Genomic DNA, 20,038 nt, shown 5'->3' on the forward strand with positions numbered 1-20,038 from the left:
TTATGGATTCTCAATGGATCACATCCTTAATAAATACATTTCCCAGTCAGACTGCACATTTAATGCACATTTGGGGGTAGTCTTCAGCCTCATATGAACCGACTAAACTCGCCTGCCCCTTAATGCTATCATCCACTCCCATCACTGCTAAACCTCTTACTCTTAACCTCTTAATTAGGATGTGACTGGATTTAACTCTGAGAAGTAACTAAACGGAAGCTAAGGCTACAGTAAATCTGTGGATATATTATAAAGCCTATATATTATGCAACACTTATAAACACAGCGAAACAATTGTCTAATGTGAAAATTAACACCAAACCACTTGCAGGGTGACATTTCACAATTCACTTTTTTTTTAATAGCAGGATTCAATAGTGGATTCTGCTGTGAAAATGATGTATAATCAGCACTTCTTTAAGATTGTTTTATGTGTCAGTGATACAGAAACTATAACAATCCAATGGTAGCATTGATTACCTGTGGCCTAAAATTGCTCACTGTCTCCATTTACACATTGTAATTTGTGGGGTTTGGTATCCTTCCATGGCCACACACTTTTGAGGTTCGATGAACCAAAGACGCTCCACTTTCTATCATTCTGGACAGCCAGAAGAAGGAGAGTGGTGTGTCTTTGGTGTCACTCGTTGCTTTTCATTTCCTTATCTGTAATTAAATTAGATTCACATCGATGTACACATCAGTTAAAAGACTGGAAACATGAACTTGAGGTGTGTGGTTTGTAAGATGAGGGCATTTATAAGGCGGGGAGGGAATAGGATGCCTTGGTCGCAACATGGGATATGTATTGGGTGTTTCTTTTAAGCTTGCCCCATCCTAAATTAGTGAAATATTTGCCACGAATGCCTCTAAGTGGTTCATTAAAAAAAACTTTATGAAAGTGCAATTCTAAATAGCTTCAATGCCCCTTAAGCACCTTCTTTCCACGCTCATCTACTAGGCTATGTGGCCTTTTTGCTGAAATGTTAGTGTCATTTGCAACACAATTTCTCCCTGATGACAATAAAGTGCCCGTTGGTTTTAACACAAACAAATCTAAACGTAAACTGTGCACGTGAAAAGTTATCTGAAATAAAACCATAATTCCATCTTCTGTTAGTCCTTCCCCGTGGGTCATACAGCGGATTTTTTTTTATGAAAGCAGCACTGCGCCGTCCTGAGTGATGGAAAAAAACTGTCAAAATCGGGGAGGAGCGACGGCCCCGCGTCACATGCGTGACGTAGAGAGGAGGCGGAGACAACCGGGAGAGGAGGGATACTGTCCGTCTGCTCCGACGCCTCATCCATTTACGAGTGATTTCACACGGGACAGTTTCGGATATTTTGTGTGTTGCTTTGCCCGTCAGTGTCACACTGTGATGAGGACGCGTCCCAACTGTTTTGTCCGTTTGCTGCTTAGTCCGGCTACTTGATAGGCTTGAACAATAAAGCTAACCATCGTTAGCGCCCCGCTTCAGCTCAGCACCAGGACCCGGCGAGAGAAGAGTCGACGAGGGGGATGGCAAGAGTTTGCTTGGATAGCCCTTTCAGAAGAAACAACGACTAACGAGACTAAACCGGCCTACATACCTCTAGTTCTTTGAATCTACGGTAAGTGCCAGTTATGATATTTATGGCATGATAGCGAGCGAATTGTACAAATTGACGCTAGCTTGCCGGCTAATCTCAGCACTGTTATTGATGTAAGCTAACGTTAACAAGTCGGCGTGGCAGTTGTTTATCTACTGTCAAGGTGGTGAAAATATAAATAAATTGGCTTTTTTTCTTTTTAACCCAGGAGAATTTCATGTGGTAATTGAACATCTTTCCCCATCTTTTAAACCGTTGAAAGTTAACGTCACAGACGGATCACGTTTGCGTGGTTGACAGCGCGTCACCTGAAATCTCTGATTTGACTCATAGCTGTTACCAGAGTGATTGTCTTATTTTTGACGTATTATTTGGATTTGCATGCAGACCCTGAAGCATGACGGTAATTATATACAGCAGTAGCACTCTTTAGACGTAGAAGAATCCCGTGTTTTGTAGTCTGTTGGTCCCAGCCCGGCTATTAGTAGTGCCTGCCCTGATCCCTCTGTAAGTAGTGCTGGGACTCAGCCTCCTGCTTCCAGCCATGTTCCCATCACTGCAGGAGTTACAGACGTGTATCAGCATGCTGAGCACACACAGAACATGAAGTTCAAACCACACTTTGCATAGTAAGCTGTGTAGTTTTCATTAAAACATACAGTATGTGTGCATGTGACTATTAATGTTGAGGTGAGTAGAAGATGCATTTGATCTGTATAAATCCAACCGTTCTCTGTCCTCTGCTCCAGCCCACATAATGTGCTGTTTACATTTATTAACGACAAGCACCACTATTATGTTATTTTTCGTGTGTAGCTGTGACCTGAGCTTCTGTAGAGATGTAGATTGACCTGGCTTAGTTACAGGCTATTCCCAGTCGTGTGAAGTGAAAAGACATTGCAGCGGTGTATCGTCTCAATTTGATAAACGAGCGGGGCACACTGCATCCATTGATCAGTGACATCCTTGGTCACAGCTCAGGAGAGTTCCCTTCTGCAGCTCATCATTATACAAGGTTTTCAACTTCTGGGGGCTGCTTGCCAACACACAGATGCGCACACACACATATAAAGCACCTGACATCATTAAAGCAGTCAGCCAAAACAGACCTGACGAAAGAAATGCCACCTAACATTTCTGCTTTACTCCCTTTCTTTCACACATGCCTGTGATCATAGCTTGTTCTTTCTTTTCTAATTGATTCATTCTGTTCAGGTTGTCGCTGTTCGTGCAACCATGGTGCAGAAGTACCAGTCGCCCGTGCGGGTGTACAAGCATCCCTTTGAGCTGGTGATGGCAGTAAGTGGCTCTACCTGTATTCACCGTCAATTCTGTTATTATTGCGTGCTATAGATGGAGTGTTATGTAATGCTGACGTGTGGGCGCTTCAGAGGTTGCCCTCAGAAGGTAGTCATTGGTTTGTAATTACACACCTTGCTTATTATCGACTCACAGATTCAAAAGGCTGTTGCTGAAAGAAAACTGCATTGCACGCAGTTTACTAAATGTTCACACGGCTATGTGCTGGCTGGCTGGACTGTCAATGTTGCCTTACAACTATGAGAGGTGCGTCTGATAAGTAGTGACAAACAGAAATATTCCTACAAGGCAGCCGTTTCAGATGAAGACACAGATCTAGATCACACACACACGCACACACATTTCTGATGTTGTGGACTACTTAAATTGCCTTGTGTGTATCTGCACACCCAGCGTCTGAATATACAACACGGCTGTGCTGTTATGTCAAACAGAGGTTCCACCTCAGATTTAGTGTTCAAATTCAGTGCCTTGCAAGGCTTTTAGTGTCTGACTTGCTGCGTGTTGTCGTTCACTTTCAAGCATGAGGTCCCTTGTTGAGTGCAGAGAGACTGTGGATTTGCATGTCCCTCTCCTTTCTTTCGTTCTTTTTAAAATGGGATTCTCAGCAGCATTCCTAGAGCCATCTGTGCTTTCTCTCCCTAGCTTTTGGTACTTGTGTTGATTTACCCTTTTCTGGATACAGTTTGTCACGCACACCTGCTAGTCTTTACCCCAGAGCTTTCGGACAGGGGATGGGAGAAAGCTTCACTGGCTAAATGGCATATTTTCTACGTATTGTCACACCATATCTCTGTATCTTTCAAGATATTTAAATACAGTTTAAAAGAGAAGAAAGACAAGCGATGGCACGCTACACCATCAACTATGATCCCACAGTGGATGGTTTACTCAGCAATGTTTTGACCTCAGCTGCTGTTTGTCAGTAATGTGGTGTTAGTGCACGCCTGGTGAGTCCTGGCCTGATTACACAACTGTCATTTTTAGTCTAACTGACTCCATAATTTTCAGCAATATATGGCTATTCTGCTTTATTCATTTAAATGACCTTTGATCATCAGGAAATTAGTTGGGAATGACTTCCTTTTAACAGCATGCCACCTGTCTTTTGGTGTTTTCTTTAAATGGAAATCAGCTTTCTATACCAGCGAGACAGCGCATGCAGGAAGACTAAATCTCGTTAAGAGAGGCTGGATTGAGCACTGAGCTAACAGATGGCTATAAATAGAGGGCTGGTACCTACACCTGGGTCTAAGCATGCAGCCGGAGGCGGCGATAGTAAATAATAGCAAAGCAGAAGACGATGTGTAAACTAGAGAAGACCCACCTTATGGATTGTTTGTAGATGGGGCTGACTTACTTGCAAAACTAATGGAGTAGCCCCAGGTGTAAGGTAAACTAGGGCAGCAACAGATATGGTGGATGTTAAAAGTTGAATACAAAAATGATTTCCTTGTGTTGACCACAAATAATGTGGGGAAAATCTATAATGATTTTTTTTTTTTTTTTTCGTTAAGTGAAAGCTGAGTTTGGTGCATTTGGATACTTTTCCCTTCTTGCAAGTTTTCTCTGCAGTGAGTTTTTTTTTGCAGACACTGCAGAGCAGACTTAATGTTGCGTCACAACACTTACTGGTTCTTGTTATTGAAAATCCAGTGAAATATCTCCCCTCTCACTTCCTCGACAGCAGGTCTGTCGCCTTTGACGCATGGTAGTGTATGGACATCCTGCGTTTGTTGGAAACCTTCACAAAGCATTGATAGTGTGTACTGTATAATGATTAAATAAAAACTGGCCTCTTTATGTCAAAACTACTTCCACTTTTCAATGTGTATAAGGTGTACATATTGTGCAGGCAGGCCTCTGCATGATGCAGAGTATTTCCAAATAATATGCACCATATATTGGGCCATAGCTTACTTCAGCCTGGTTATTCTCCCCTCCAGTTCCTCTGTCATAGACTTCTTAGATATTTGCCAGTAATGGCTTCTTCGTTTCGTCTGTTGGGGGATTATATTTGACATTTTCTTTTGAGGAATTTGGTGTTCTCCCTCCATTTGACTCTGTTGTTTGGATACTGTCACTTCTTTGAAATACCCATTTACACTTCTGAAGGGGGAAAAAAATGCTCTACATTCCTCTGTTAAAGCCTTTAGATGCATTCTTTAAGTGAAATTCACCTTCTCCTTACTTGGCCTCAAGAGGCCACTCTGCTCTCTGACAGGTGCTATGAAAGTACGTCAACCTCTAGCTAGCTCCGCTGTGGCTTGAGTGTACTGTTGCATAAATCATGCTTGGATCTCAGATGCCCTTCAGCTGTTTTAGTTCTGCAGCAGTTACTGTACCCTGCTTGAACATGTTATCCTCACTATTCCCAGCAGTGACAGCTTTTTGGCAGATTTGACACTCTTATTGCAACTTGGTAGTTCAAAGTCCAGTCTGTATTTTTAACTGCAACAATCACGATATACTTGTATACATAACTGACCAAGCTAGCATTGGTTTTAATGGCAATCAAGGTTATGCTTCAGAGTGAAGTTGACCATGTGTACCACATTAGAAATAAGACAATCCAAGAAAATGAACAGAAAACTGTCAGCACCGTTGCACCCGCTTGAGTGCTATAAAATACACTTGACAGGAACAGACGTAACACTGAATTAAGGATACTCCTGTAACATTTCACAGAGATTTAGTGCAGAAACACCTGGTGTTGAATATTGCATGTCACTTCAGCTCCTGAAAGTCTCAACAAGATTAGACTGGCGCCAGAGTGAAACACGCACCACAACACCTTCAGTATGTATCCTGATAGGAAACTCTGAAATTCCTTTGTAGATAATCTTAAGATATCAGAAGGATGAGACGTATGTTGACTAACAACTGACTGGGTTTGTCAGGGATTGAGCTGCCCCAAAAGCACGCAAACACCCATGTGTATTAATATCAACCTTGACAGCCTTCTCGTTACACCATAAAGCATGGCTGCTTTTTGTTGTTGAGGATTATTACTGAAGTAAGGAAGTAGTAGCAGTTTGTTTAAAAAAAACGCTCTCGGTCTGCTGCTGCATCTCAATAACAGGAAATGAAGTTGATGCTGTTGTTGCCATTATCGCAGCAGTCCAGCTTCATAGCCACTAGTCTTTCCTTGGGGAGTCACATAGGAATGTCAAAAGCTCAACACAATACCCCTCTCGCTGTTGTTTCAGGCTTGAAGGGACAGTTGCTTCTGGAACACCACCACAAATGAAGACTGACTTCAGTAGCCAAAAGAGAAATGAAAAAAAACAGACTGACCCTGTAATTGTAAAAAGCTATTGCTGCTTAAAAGACAATAACTATATCTTAAGTCCCTCCCTTCCCAGTTTAGTACACATGCTGCAGAGAGAGGGTATTAAATGAGTCAAAGCCTTAGGTGCTCCATGGAAACGTATGGGCCTGTAGCTAATCCACAAGGACAAAGTATTTTGGTCTTGCCTCTGTGTTTCCAGAGAGGAAGGAACAGGATGTGCCATGCAAGTGTATTGCCTGTTGTAGTCTTTGGCACCATCAACCACTGGGGGACAATTACTCCTTGGTGAATAGATTCCCTTTATCAGAGCTGTTAGCTCTATTATTTAGCCAAACAGGACTGTGCTGTGCTATTCTCCTCCTGATTGCAACAAGGACTTGCTGTTCCCAATGAAGCAGTATCAAGTAATTTTGTATGGTCCCATAAGCATATTTTGATGATTAACAGTATAATATTGTGGCTTGCCATTATTCTGGCCAGGATAATTGTGGAATTAAAGTTTCATGTCGTCCCATACCTAGTGTACTGCACGCACTCCCTTCTCAGAACTGTTGTCTGAGAGCAAGTTGTTAAGGCTCATTAACGGGGCCCTCAGTGTATTGCTGAAAATGATTGTTTCCTATAATCCAGGCCAGGGTTGCATGAACTGCTCTGTGACAGTTCATGTACAGTATGTACGTGACAGAAACAGCACTAGCAGTGAAACAGTTTTAATGCGGACTTCCGTGATAGTTGATAAGGGACCTTGTCTTTGAAGTGTTATTACTGTGTTAAACTGCATCACCAGCTTTTGTGTAAGTTCCTAAGTTCCTGGAAAACACAATTTCTAGTGCCTCTCATTTTCATCGCTAATGTGTCGTATGCTGCTCATCTGACCTGCATTTTAACTGTTCCTCTACAATCTCTCTCAAAAACAGATTCACGTAATGAAACGTCAATTTGAGCACCCATCATGCAAAACAGAAATATGATTTTATGCAAGGAAGCACATGCGTGCGGTAGATGCTTATCCGTGTCTCTTCTGTCTTTTTGAAAATAACAGCTTCTGTTATCAGGTTTCATTTAAATTTAAAATATAGAGATAGTTTTGCTACTGCACATCGGAGCTCAGTTCAGGTAAAGCTAATTCTGTCTTCTTTTGCAGTATGAATTACGTTTAGCTCCTTGTCCCCTCTATAACTGTTAATATGTGGGTCATCCCAAGCACGTTCTTTTCGCCAACACATTGGTGCCTGTTTTCAACAGAACCAGTGTTTCTAAATGTGGTTCATCCTGCTGTAACCCTTGTCTTTGTCTAGCCTGGCTAAGCACAGAGCTACCCTGCCAGGGTGACATCCTGTTCTGCCATGTCCTGACCCACTTACTGTTTAAGGCTTTTTCCAATTTTATGGCACAGCGGCATTACTTTATTGTTTTAATCCAAGTGTGAGCTGCTGGCTTGCTGGCAGAGAAACTGGGCCATTATAGTCGCACGATCTTTTTTGTTATGGCAATGTGGCCCATTGAAAAAGAGGAAATACAAATGGAATGAAACTCGATTTCACTTCATTCTTACTACAGTAAATAATCAGATAAAGCTCCTCAAAGGAGATTCAATATCAAGAAGGAGATTTGGTATTCTTGCTTAGGTGAAATATTTAGCTGTTTATGTATGTATTTCTCATTAGCTCCTCTCTGCATTGCACCTGTCCTTTCTCATTCAGAAAGTATCCATCCACTTTTCTGAATGAATCTGTCGGAGCTTTACTTGCAGTGTGTAATTCACTTACTCAGCTTGAAGCTGTTTGCCAAAATCAATGAAGATATATAGCCTGCTTTGGGCAGAGGAGCTTACCATCCAGCATGCTGCTTCAGACAGCGTTAATAAAGGACTGTGCCACTGCTACCATGTGACCCAGGGAGCCTATGAGAATATTCTGGATTTCATTCACTGATCACCAGGACACTCATTCAACCTCTTTCCTGCTGCAAGGTCGAGATGCTGCCCAAACAAGCTCGCCCATCCCCCCACCTTGCTTTGCTCCGCTAGACACAGATGAATGTGTACGCACATACTCTTACACAATGACCCTTTAGCGTATTTTACACTACAGCCATGCCACAGTGTGGGGATGGATGGTGACTCAGATCTATGCGGCAGCTAGGTGACATTAATAGAGTGCTGCAGGAATTGGTTATAAAACCAAGAAATTAGTAAGCGTTTTTGTACTTCCGTTTACCTCATATTTTATATTTTATTCTACAACATAAAACTTGAGTTGAAACGTAATTTCAAGTGTATCTAGCTTCCGTACCGTGGCATATGTCGGAGTGAAACGGGTTAGGCAGTCGGGACATAATGCTGGGGCGGTATTTCATTTGATAATTGAAAAGATAATCTTCCGACCTTCTTTAGCTCTGTGCAGTGCCAAAGATTATATTATTGGTTGGTATTATAAATGTTGATCTACAATGTTTTTATTGTGGCAATGAGAGCTCAACACACTGCAAATTTAAAAAAAAAACACAAGCAAATGAAAAAAAACGTCTTTACCCACTTCACCAAACATTCACAGCATTTAAAAAAACAACACCAACCTGACAACACTTAAACATGAATTTGACGACATGCGCAGCATTTATAAAAAATACTGCAAGAATATGGTTGAAACTAAAAAAATCCATGCTATTGACGTGGGTCTGTCACTGTGAAACTACAGTGTGCCGAAGATGAACAACAAAAAACGTATCTTACATTCGCCCTGTGTCATGCAGCGTACAGCTGCTGTCACACTTAACAATCAACACCAGTAGACCACACATACCAAACTGACAACATAAGTTATGAAGAAAGGGTACCATATGAGTGTATTCTTCCACCTACAACAGTTTGGTTTTATGAACAGCTGAATGGTGCATCACTTTTTCTAATCCCCTCGAAACCTTTTCCATTGTGTTGTTTGGCCTTCTCGCAGAGCTTTTTCAAAATCATTTTCATGTGTTGGCAAGTTGATGATTTAGTGTGTCGTCAACTTGGTGTTTGTTTTCCAAATGCTACACATGTGTTTTCTGGTTAATGAAAATGTTTTTTTCATTTGAATGTGTTTTCTTTGCAGTGCGTTAAGCTCTCGGGGCCAACATATATTTTACACAAATGAAAACCTAAAAAGCAATGCTTTTAAGAGATAGGCCTACTCTGCAGGCAGATTGTTTTTTAATCTTGATTTACAGCTTAATTTTTCTTCCCCACTTATTTTACCTTCAACTTTGTATGTGTTCTCACATACACCCCATACTCACCCACAGAGCAGCGTATTTATCTCTAGTCATCTGAAATCTCCAGTTATCTTGTCTCCCCTCTCTCCTCAGTTGTCTCCATGTTCACTGCTATTATCTCAACCTTTCCTGGAAAGAACAAGTTGCTCAGAAATTGCGAGCAACATTTCCAGAAATAAATGTTACAGTTGAAAGTGAAATAATTGGATCTTGTAATAGTGTCCGCAGTAAAATAGATTGCCAGCACCTCCCCTGACTGTAAGATGCAAGGATATCAATAATGCTGCATTTTCCTCTAACTCGTTGCTCATGAGGTATTCTCATCCTGCAGTGGTTTGGTCCTGTATGGAGAACAGTCAGAGTGATGAGTCAGGGCGCACAGTAATGAACACAGTTGATAAGTTTGAATGTTTAAAAGAGATGATAGCTTGATGACATTACGATCTATGTAACTATTTGTTTCCTAAGGTCCTTTTTTATTTGTTTTTTTTGTTTATTTTGAAAATGTCATGAATACTAACTGTGTCCTTTGCTCCCTGTCATAATGTCAGCAGTGTATATATATTGTGTATATATTTTAAATGAGTTAAAAAAAAACAGAAAAACAACATCTTTAAAGTACTTGTTCTTATTCTGATGACTTTTTCATAGCTGACAGATGGCCATCCTGCTGCTTTCTATTCCTGGTGCACACATATTCCTGGTCATGCATGTCTAACCTAGCACTGCAGATTAGCATATTGCACCCACCAAATATGTAGGTCCTTAAGTTTATATAAGGTCTGTGTACGTGCAAATTGCCCCCCTCCTCTCTCCAAGTGGGTCGTTCCAGGCAGTTCTGCCATTACAAAGCACAGTATAGAAGTGACATCACTGTAAGGAGAGAAGTGGGCGGTATGGCATGCAGAGACCAAACGCTCTATTGTTGCATCTGTTCAATCAGAAGCTTGTTCTCTCTCCTACCCCGCATCTAGTCCACACCTCAGCTCAGATGCATTTGGACCCGATGGGTGGAGAAAATTTGCATCTTTTCTGTCTTGAGGTAGTGCTATGCTCACTCTTGATTTGCCATGACAAAGCTCTTCCATAACACTGCATCTCCCTCTCTAGATGTGACAGCAACTCAAAATATTTAACGGTTGAGTAGGTGACTCTATTCAGAAACACTTTCTGTTATATTTCTTGAATTTTGTATCTATTTATTTATTTTTATATTACTTCCTCATAACATACCGATAGCAATGGATACATTTAATGCTCTGAAACACTAATAAAAATAATAATAATTCGACGGCCTGCCTCTCTGTCAGTGCTTACTTCCTGAATGTGCGCACTCTGCTGAACTCGAGCACTCATTTGGCGTTCTGGGGGAGTGGCTTTGAACAGCAGTCTGAACAAAGGGAGCAGGACTTTTTTGGTCAAAGTTTCTGTGTTTTTTTCCAAATGACCTACTCTACCTTTTAAGTGTGTTCACCTGCAACAAATCCTGTTAAGACATTCTACAAATAAAATGGTGTTAGTGCTATACTACATTGACACTGGAGGCTGTCCTCATTATCCGTCTAGCATGTTCAGCTGTTTAACTGGTTGGCCCAGCCCCACAACAGGGAAATGGAGGCTCTTTATACATTACAGGACATTGTTCCACGAGTGGTTTCACCTACTTATGCTTACATGAGTGGCTCCCTATTCAAACGCTCCATCTGTAAACATCTATTCATAAGCCATAGAGAGAGCCTTGTCTTGCTGTCTTGTTGAAAAGCCTAATGGCTCAAAGTGAATCCTTTTATCTGTTATATACATTTTATTTGGTCACTAGTGACAGGTAAAGTGATTCCTCTCACCTTTTTTTGGTTTTACTAGAACACAATTCTTCATCATCCCTAGTACCATGTACCATTATACTCATGTATAAGCTGTATCTTAAGTAACTTAACACCAGTGCTTTTATTAGTTTTCATATTTCTCTGTGTATTTGAGTCAAGAAACACCAAATTTTTAAGCTGACTGCTCAGTAACTTTCCTCCTGCTCTCCCCCATACTTGTCGATGACCTAGTTTGGAGTTAATAGCTTTGCTTTCTGAAATGAAAACCAGGAGGAATTTTCCTCTCCACGTGTCATTCTTTACACCTCCTTTTTCTAAGCTATTCATCTCATATTATGTAAAATAATACCAGAAAGGCCTTTTGTGTAAGGACAAAATTTCGATGACCTGGCTCATGAACGAACAAGACATTATTAGTCATTCGGCACACTGGCTCACTAATCTGTGGGCCTGTTAGTCTCTTAAATGTTCTTGTGACCCCAACTGTCCACCAGACGGGAGCACCCTCTTTGTGACCAACATAAAACATGACACAGTCAGTCCAATTAATGAACGGCATGCATGTGGCGGACAATGCCCCCCCAAAAATGGGATTGGTCTAGTATGCAGGTTAAAGTCATTATTAATGCTGTTTGGAATCAGTCCCTGTAATGACGTTCTCAACCGGTCAAAACCTCGTGTTGCATGTGGTGTCAAATCCTAATGATTTTTGTTACCACACATTGGCTGAACGACGTCACAGCCCTGCCACGAGCACTCACTCAAAGCCAGGTTTGTTTGTATCTGACGTCAAGGCTGGCGTGTATTTGTAATACAAATGTATTGGGTCTTTTAAGAGGGAACATTGGAGAACAGCTTCAGAGAAATCCTGTGGCAGCAGTCCCGATAATACAGCCCATTGTTGGTCGTCCGACTGTGGGCCTTATTTATCAGTGTGACTAAGTGTCTTGTACTGAAATGTTACAAGGGGAAATTTGAGTGTTTTAGGATACTCTTGACAGTATGCTGGTATTTCTTCTGAGGGATATGTTATGGGTTTATTACGGAGACCGAACGTGTAAGTTATGTTGAATAATCCAACACCAACAAAAGGCATTATTTGTTTTGTACATTTAACAGATTGAACATGTGAATAGAACAATGTAAACATTCTAAATGGCTCTTGTCCTATATGTGAATGACATCAGCAGTCAGGAAGTAAACATTGACCCAAGGTGATGCTCCTTCCAAATCCTTGGAAATCCTGGACAACTCTGTAGTTAGTCACTATGTTTTGACATAATTTTAAGCTGTCCTCATCAAGCATCTTAATCTAAAGAGTGCCCCCAACCCAAATGTTTCAACTCTCCCAGTCACAAGAAAAGCCCGCTTATAAAAATAGCAGAGGCTGACCTCTGGACGTCAGTCGTCTCTATTTCACAACCACTTTCACAAGCTCCAGAGATGTGATACTGCAACAGACGAAGTCGGAAGTGTTCTCCAGTCAGTGTTGGTCCCAGGAGACCAAGGGTTTTCGTCTTTATAAGCAAATTATATAATCTTTGATGCAGCACACCCAAGAAAACAAAATGTTTTGTAAAGCCTTAGTCTGGCAGCGTCAGGGGAGTGGTTTGTCTAACAAAAACGGTATTTATTTTAGCGGTGCAATTGATGTTCATGTGAATGCAGTATAAAACTTGATGTACCAAAACATTTACTATCAAGTCCATTCATGTCCTCTGTGCCTTCCTCTAGTTCTTGGGAACAGCTGTAAATTGGTAGAAACATTGCATCAGAGCTGTTATGTTAGAAGAACATCTTTGCCTTTGGGGGAGGGTGTTTCCTGTTTTTCATCTAATCAAATACTTGGTGGTAACCTTATTGTAATACATTAAAGGACTTGCACCACCTCCCTTCTCTTACCACAGTAATACAGTCATGCCACCTTTTGCTTGATCTATTAGTGAATCATCTCTGTTGAGTCGAAACCCTGCATCGCCATGTTTTGTTTATCATTTTGCCTGGACCTTGCCACTTCCAGGGGAAGAGAGGCCGTTCTCCTGTTAACATTGTGATTGTAGAAGGAGTGTTTGCTAAGGAGACTAGCGTAACCAGCTAGCTAACGTACAACCTTCAGATTCGGCTGTTCAAATCCATTACTGATAAACCATGTATCTTGACATCTGGTGGTCAAAAATCTAGTAACCCCATTCAAGCTTAATTTGGGTAAAATATCAATAATATAATGACACATGCAACTATGTGACCACATATACAGGAACAATATCATAACATGCATGCATATTTGAAATTGCAGTGTACAATTATTTTAGTGTTTTAATTTCCTGAAAAGTTCAGTTTCTTCATCTCATATTGTGGCTAACAACATGACGCAAATAATGATAATGCTACTTTTTACTAGAGGTTCTCAGCCATTTTGGCTCCCAACCCATAAAATCAAAACCAGGCCAACTACTGACACACATACAGCAAATTAATACCTACGCATCAATTAATCATCTAACCTTTATAGTTGTACTTGATTTTAAGGTCAAGTTGCTGAAGAGGTATCGCACAAAACATGAGCTCTTTTGCCTGTATTTGTTTTAGATCATGGTTGCAGCTATATTTAAGTCTTGTTTCTTTAATGCCATAAGTTCAAGTCAGATAATCGCATGGCTGCCCGCCAGCATGCTTGTTTTCTTGCCAGGTAGTACACTATGCACGTATACAAGCCTGCGGGGCTACAACCATGCAGCCCTTTGTAGTCTTAAAATGTATTATGTATCCCCTCGGAACCAAGGGCTTTCCTGAATCTCCCTTCCTGAGCAAAATATGTCTTGTTTTTCATACCCATGCCCTTATCCACACTGTTGTCTTGAGGGAGAATGTTTTGTGTGTATGCAGGAAGGGATTAAATGACCATGCATTGTTTTTTAATTTTCTCTCATGCGTGCCTGGAAAGCACATAAAAACTCCAGTCAAATTCCAGGAACCTTTTACTCATGGCTCAGCCAGTTATGTTTGTGTATATCATATCACCATGGAGACTGGAGTACAGTGTTTTTGCAGTCTTTCTCTCTCATGTCCAGTTGTTACAGCTAGCCTGGAAACTTGAATAGTTTTTTTTTTTTTTTTAACAGTCTCAGTGTGCTAAACCCTTCCAGGAAAGAGTTGAGGCAAAGGACAAATTAATACTTACTGTGGTGCAGTTGTACCACTGTTTGTGTCTGACCTCAGGCAGGGCCGGTTTTGTTGTCATTTAACTGCTGCTTAATTTGAGTAGAACTAATGGTTGGCTACTGGATGAGGGAAAAGAGAATCCCATGTGTCAAGTGCAGTCAGTGTATTGTTGCGAAGCTATATATGTTTGTACACTTTCAACACACACTTGACTGTACTATGTTATATTGGATCCATTATCTGTTGTTGGATTTAACAGGTTGATGAGCAAATTTCTTCATAGATCTAGCAGAGCCAGAGAGCTTTTTAGCGTTGTTTTTATAAAATGTACACTAGATCCTGTTGTAGGTGACTTGACGCATCCTGAATGAACTGTGTCAAGGTCTATTAACTAAAACAAGTTCTTGTGTAAATATGAGCAAGTGTGCAAATGGTTTCAAACGTTTGTGCTTGCTTTGTAGATCAAAGAGTCAAAGGGTCAAGATATTAGTTTGAGACATTACCTGACACACAGTTTTCTGGTGGTTTGATTGACCAGATTGTGTCTCCGTGCAGGGTTTTCGCCATGTCAATTTCAGAATTTTCTGAAATGTCATGGAGTTGGAATTACTTTTAATGGCGTCTTCAAGTTAAATTAGATGGATATATTTGTTTAAAAGAACATTCACCATTAATTGTATTCTTTATTGATCAATGGACAATTAATTATAGCTATATCGTGAAATAATGGATCAGATAATCTACCTTCAACGTTAACAAACTCAGTGTGCCTGAATATAAATGGTGGGCAGCAGGTTTACTACTCATGCATCACACGGGTATATTCTTTTGGGGGTGGGTGGATATTCTAGAGAATGCCCATGTTCTCTTTTTGAGGAATACGCTGGTATTATCCCCTTCCTGTTTCCTGTTTTTACCACCAAAACAACAGGGCTATTTTCAGTGCACATGGGGCAGCTAAATGTAGTGCTGTTTTGTTTTTCATCGAGCAGAACACGACTCTGATGGGGGTTTATTGTTCCTCCTCGCGGTTGACTAAAAGTAAAGCCTGTGTTTTTGTACAGTATGCAGGCCTATTGTTTTTGACTGTGCCTGGCATTTGTGGTCGAAATTGTTGTTGATGGTTGTTTTTAATGGGTGAAATTGATGTTTACAGTCGGTGCCATTGTGCTGACGGCAGTACAAAGCCTGCGCCCAGTGTTCCAGAGAATCAGGGCTGAAAAACAGAGCTCAGCATTATGTCATTGGTCAGTAGACAGCAGAGTCGCTCAGTAGCCCATGGTCTGAATCTGCAGTGGGGGGCTGTCTGAACGCTGTGTGGAGATGGACTCACCGTCCAGTCTGTTTTTGTTTTGTTACATTGACACTTCATCTGATGCCATTGTAATTTAAACGTTTTAAGTGGATCCACAGATATATAAGTGTAACGGTGTTGCTGTGACACAAATTGTAATTGACTGAGCTCGATTAACCCAGCCAACCAGGCTAAACGAACTAGCATGCTACAGCTGACAACTGGTGCACTGCCAACATGTTCAGGGTGAATTTCAAGAATTGTCAACAACTGTTTGAGTCACAGGGTGTACCAAAAGGACTGTGCATACCGATTCTGTCCTGTACCTCACATATCAATGCGAATTCAGGTATTGTTGCACCCTTTGCTCAAAGACAAAGAACAGGACTCCCTTATCGGTGTGACATTTAACTCATCCAACCCTGCATGTCTTGTGAGCAGCACTCACTCTTTTAGCTGATCTCAGACAGTCCGTCCCTGCTCTCGTCTGTCGGGCATTCTGTCATAATGTTGTATGTTTCTGGTCTATATCCCTGTTGATGACGTGGCAGATTTGTGGTGCCATATTACCAACATCTTCATAGTTCCGTTTGTCTGTCTTTTCTTCCCTGTTCCTCTTTATTTCTCGCAAATGTCTGTTCGGTTAAAATGGTGACATTGTAAACGGCAACTTGACTGGTTGGCCAAGGCGTACAACCGCAAGGCAGTAATTCTAGTGTAATCTCCCTTATTCACCCATTTGCTCATTGACTCATAGATAAATACATTTCTTCATATTCAGAAGACTTAATGATCCATTAAAATTAAGTTTAAAAAAAAGGCCCTAGATTCCTGTGTCGCAGTGTTAAACATTAATTTATCCTCTTGTTATATGCCAAATATTTATCCAAAACATTTTTTCATCAAATGTCTGTATTTTTTCTTCAAATGTTTGATGATGACTCATCCTGGCCTGTTAACAAAACAAATTTTATACAATCATTTATCTACCAACAGCTGATGGAGGTATTTGCATGGAGTAAACGCGAAGCTTAAGGCACTTTCATTTCACAAGGACTTGCACAAGCAGTTACAAATGAGGAAATATTCTGTTGGTTTATGCATTAACTAAAGTAACTTGTCAAAAGAGCCTCAGACAAGCTCAGTTTTATGACGAACTTTGCCATCCCCAGCCCATGTTATCAAGACTATCATTGTTTGGCTCCTTACTTGCCAGTCTAGTCTGGTGTTTAGACTTTCCAGTTTTGCAACCACGCCATTATTTTTCTCCCCTCCTACTTCATTCACAAGAATTAAACTCGAAACCTAAAAGGTTTCGGATTGCAAACCACAGTGTTGGCTGACAATTCTTTTCCGCCTTCATTTTTTTTCAGGCCTATGAGCGGCGGTTCCCCACTTGTCACCTTATCCCTATGTTTGTGGCGAGTGATGTGGTGGAAGAGGAGACCAATGAGGACGGGTCCACCACCAGGGTGGAGCGCCGCTGTGCCCTGGATGTTGACGCCCCACGCCTACTCAAAAGGGTATGTTGCATATCAGGTCATCTGCTAATGTGCAGACGACCTGTACAATGCTTTTTTGGTAATTGGGATTTTTAGCTACTACCTCACAGTATTATGTGTTTTTTTTCATCAGTTGACAAGTTTTTTTTTTATACAAACAATATAATAATTTAGGGACATTTCATCTTTATCTCTATGTACACACAGTCACTTTTTTAAGACTTAACCTTATTTTGGTGTCTCGTGTCAGTTTAGTTTCTCGTAAGATGAGTTGTTGTGTGTTTGGTTTGCAGATTGCAGGTGTGGACTATGTCTACTTCATCCAGAAAAACACGCTGAACAGACAAGAGAGGACACTTCACATCGAGTCCCATAATGAGACCTTCTCCAACAGGGTCATCATCCATGAGACCTGCTGCTATTCGGTCAGTAGCATACACAACCCAGAGCCGCGTAGTGCAAACTGTTGACCACACACAAACAATGCCTGTATATTTATAGTAGGGTGGCTCCAGAGAAAGAAAGCAGTTTTTTCAACCCATTGAGTAATACAGAACCACACATCTATGTTCCCAAACGCACACGTTCTGTAAAGCCGTTGTTAATCTCCTACATGGCAAGCTGCCACCACCGTGGCCATGTTAATGTTTGTGTATCTGCTCATCTCTTACCCTGCTTCCCTGCACAGAAAGCCATGTTTGGACCAGCACTAAGCATGTTGCTAGCTTTCTCGCCCTATCTCGCCCTGTGAATTATTCAGTCCGCTCACATTCTGGCTGAATGCTCCCAAGTACTGATCTGAAACCAGCGTGTCTCCCCGGCCCCATTTCTGCACACTGCATGCTTAAGTCTTGCTTCAGATTGGCCTATTCATGAATGGATGTGCTGTGAGCTAATGAGGTCAAGCACATCGTATAAGCCTGCAACCAACTAAAGTGCTAATTTTAGGTCCAAGGCCGCACAGAAATCTTATTGTGTGCTTTAGCACAGTAACCAGGATGGACAGCTCAATTAGATTGAGCTAATGGACCTGGCTAAAGCTGAAATATTTTGGTAGCCAAGGGTCATGAAGCTACCAGCACAGTGCCTTCAGGAAGCATTCATTTGTGTGCTGTTCTTTTTAAGCTCTGAACTGCTCATGTGTAAATGCTTATTTTATAAAGAAAGTCTGACACACACACACTCCTAATCACAGTGCACAGGTGAAAATGTATATCTGCGTGCATCAGCATCTGGTGCAGCTGGGTCTGCGGTTACCGTAGTAACCTCGTCGGGGGTCGGCAGTCTTTTTCATATGCCAAATGAAAATGTTCCTATTAATCAGCGAGCCACATAAACATTAACATTAAGTTTAAATATGACACCACTTCAAAATTTAAATCTCCAACAGATCTGTAATTTTATACCATCCATATATATAGATGTTTATAGCAACACTTAAAAAAAGCATTTTTCTCCATAATCAGGATATTGTAATTATATATGAAAGCAATATGAAAGAAGGCTGCCATCTTTATGAATACAACCAATCTGAGTTGAAATCTTTAACCTCACCTTCCACCAATCTTGTTCATCAGCAAGTAGGGAGGATTTTCACGGCATGCCAGTCAATAAGACTACCTTGGCTGTGAAAAAAGTAGGTTAGCATACGGATGACGGCAATTCAATGTTTCAAAAACTGCACACTTTTTGCTATTATGCCTTTGATAAAGCCTCAGGTTGCTGACCCCTGCAGTACGTTTATGTGTGTGTTGGTTATCGTTTTTACTCTTATATTCTTCTTGTTGTACAGCACATGTTGGAAAGCACTTTATACATACATTTATTATCATTATTATAATTACAGGTTCACCCTGAGAATGAGGACTGGACGTGTTTTGAGCAGACTGCCAGCCTGGACATCAAATCTTTCTTCGGCTTTGAGAGCACTGTGGAAAAGATTGCTATGAAGCAGTATGCCAGCAGTATCAAAAAGGTGCGTTTGTGTCAACCCATGTCTCCTTTGTTCGTTCTGTGTATGGAGAAAAACATAAATAGTTGCAGAATACATCATAATGGGTGTGTGCATTATGCAGAACTGACAACAATGTGTTCCATGACTTTTGGTGTTAGGTTTCTGGAGCGTGAGTCAGTCAGTTTATCTCATGTTGGAATTGCATAGATAAGCTTGTATAATGTCTTTGAGTGGGGTCTTCTGCTGTGGGCCTAGTGAGTCATCTTCCTTCATTTAGGAGGGATGTCGGCAATGTAGAACGCATCACTTCCTGTTTCCATCAGCAGGCCATTCAATTGGATATACATAAAGAATATGCAGAGCCATCGTCGTTCTTGGTTACCAATGAAGTACCAATGAAGATGGGGCAAAAAAATCGATTCATGTAAAAATCGCGATTGTTATTTTTTAGATTCTAAATTGATTCATCATGGGGATAGGCTCATTGATGACGTAGGTGTGAGCATGAATGGTTGATAGGCTGGCGTCCTGTCCAGGTTGTACCCTGCCTTCGCCCAATGTCAGAATACAGGATAAGCAGTAGATGATGTATGCTATTATGCTATCATGCCATAATTTGCCACACTGCCTTTTTATTAGCTCACAATGGACTCGAGTAGATCCTGAAGCATGTACTAATTAAAAAATAGATTTTGAATCGTTTTGAATTGAAAATAGATTTTGAATCGTTTTGAATCGAAAATCCATTCTGAATCAAATCATGACCTCATGAATCGGAAGCGAATCATGAGTCACTCAAAGATTCCTACCCCTAATATGAAGAGATTCTTTATTCCAAATGTC

The 20,038-nt window shown here is 40.9% G+C and overlaps 1 protein-coding gene across 2 annotated transcripts in view; it reads left to right on the forward strand.

The window, feature by feature from the left end:
- Positions 1-1,310: 1,310 nt before the first annotated feature.
- LOC311011178 (SEC14-like protein 1) overlaps positions 1,311-20,038 on the forward strand; it is a 28,778-nt gene continuing 10,050 nt past the window's right edge. For both annotated transcript variants that reach the window (XM_084005975.1, XM_084005976.1), the window contains exons 1-5: positions 1,311-1,611; positions 2,806-2,889; positions 17,113-17,262; positions 17,535-17,666; positions 19,088-19,216. In XM_084005975.1, coding sequence (XP_083862101.1) covers positions 2,827-2,889; positions 17,113-17,262; positions 17,535-17,666; positions 19,088-19,216 — 474 coding nt within the window. In that variant the 5' untranslated portion in view covers positions 1,311-1,611; positions 2,806-2,826. The remainder of the gene's footprint in view (positions 1,612-2,805; positions 2,890-17,112; positions 17,263-17,534; positions 17,667-19,087; positions 19,217-20,038) is intronic.

Source organism: Eutrigla gurnardus (genome assembly GCF_963514095.1).
Source record: "Eutrigla gurnardus genome assembly, chromosome: 3".
In the NCBI taxonomy this organism is placed as follows: Eukaryota; Metazoa; Chordata; class Actinopteri; order Perciformes; family Triglidae; genus Eutrigla; species Eutrigla gurnardus.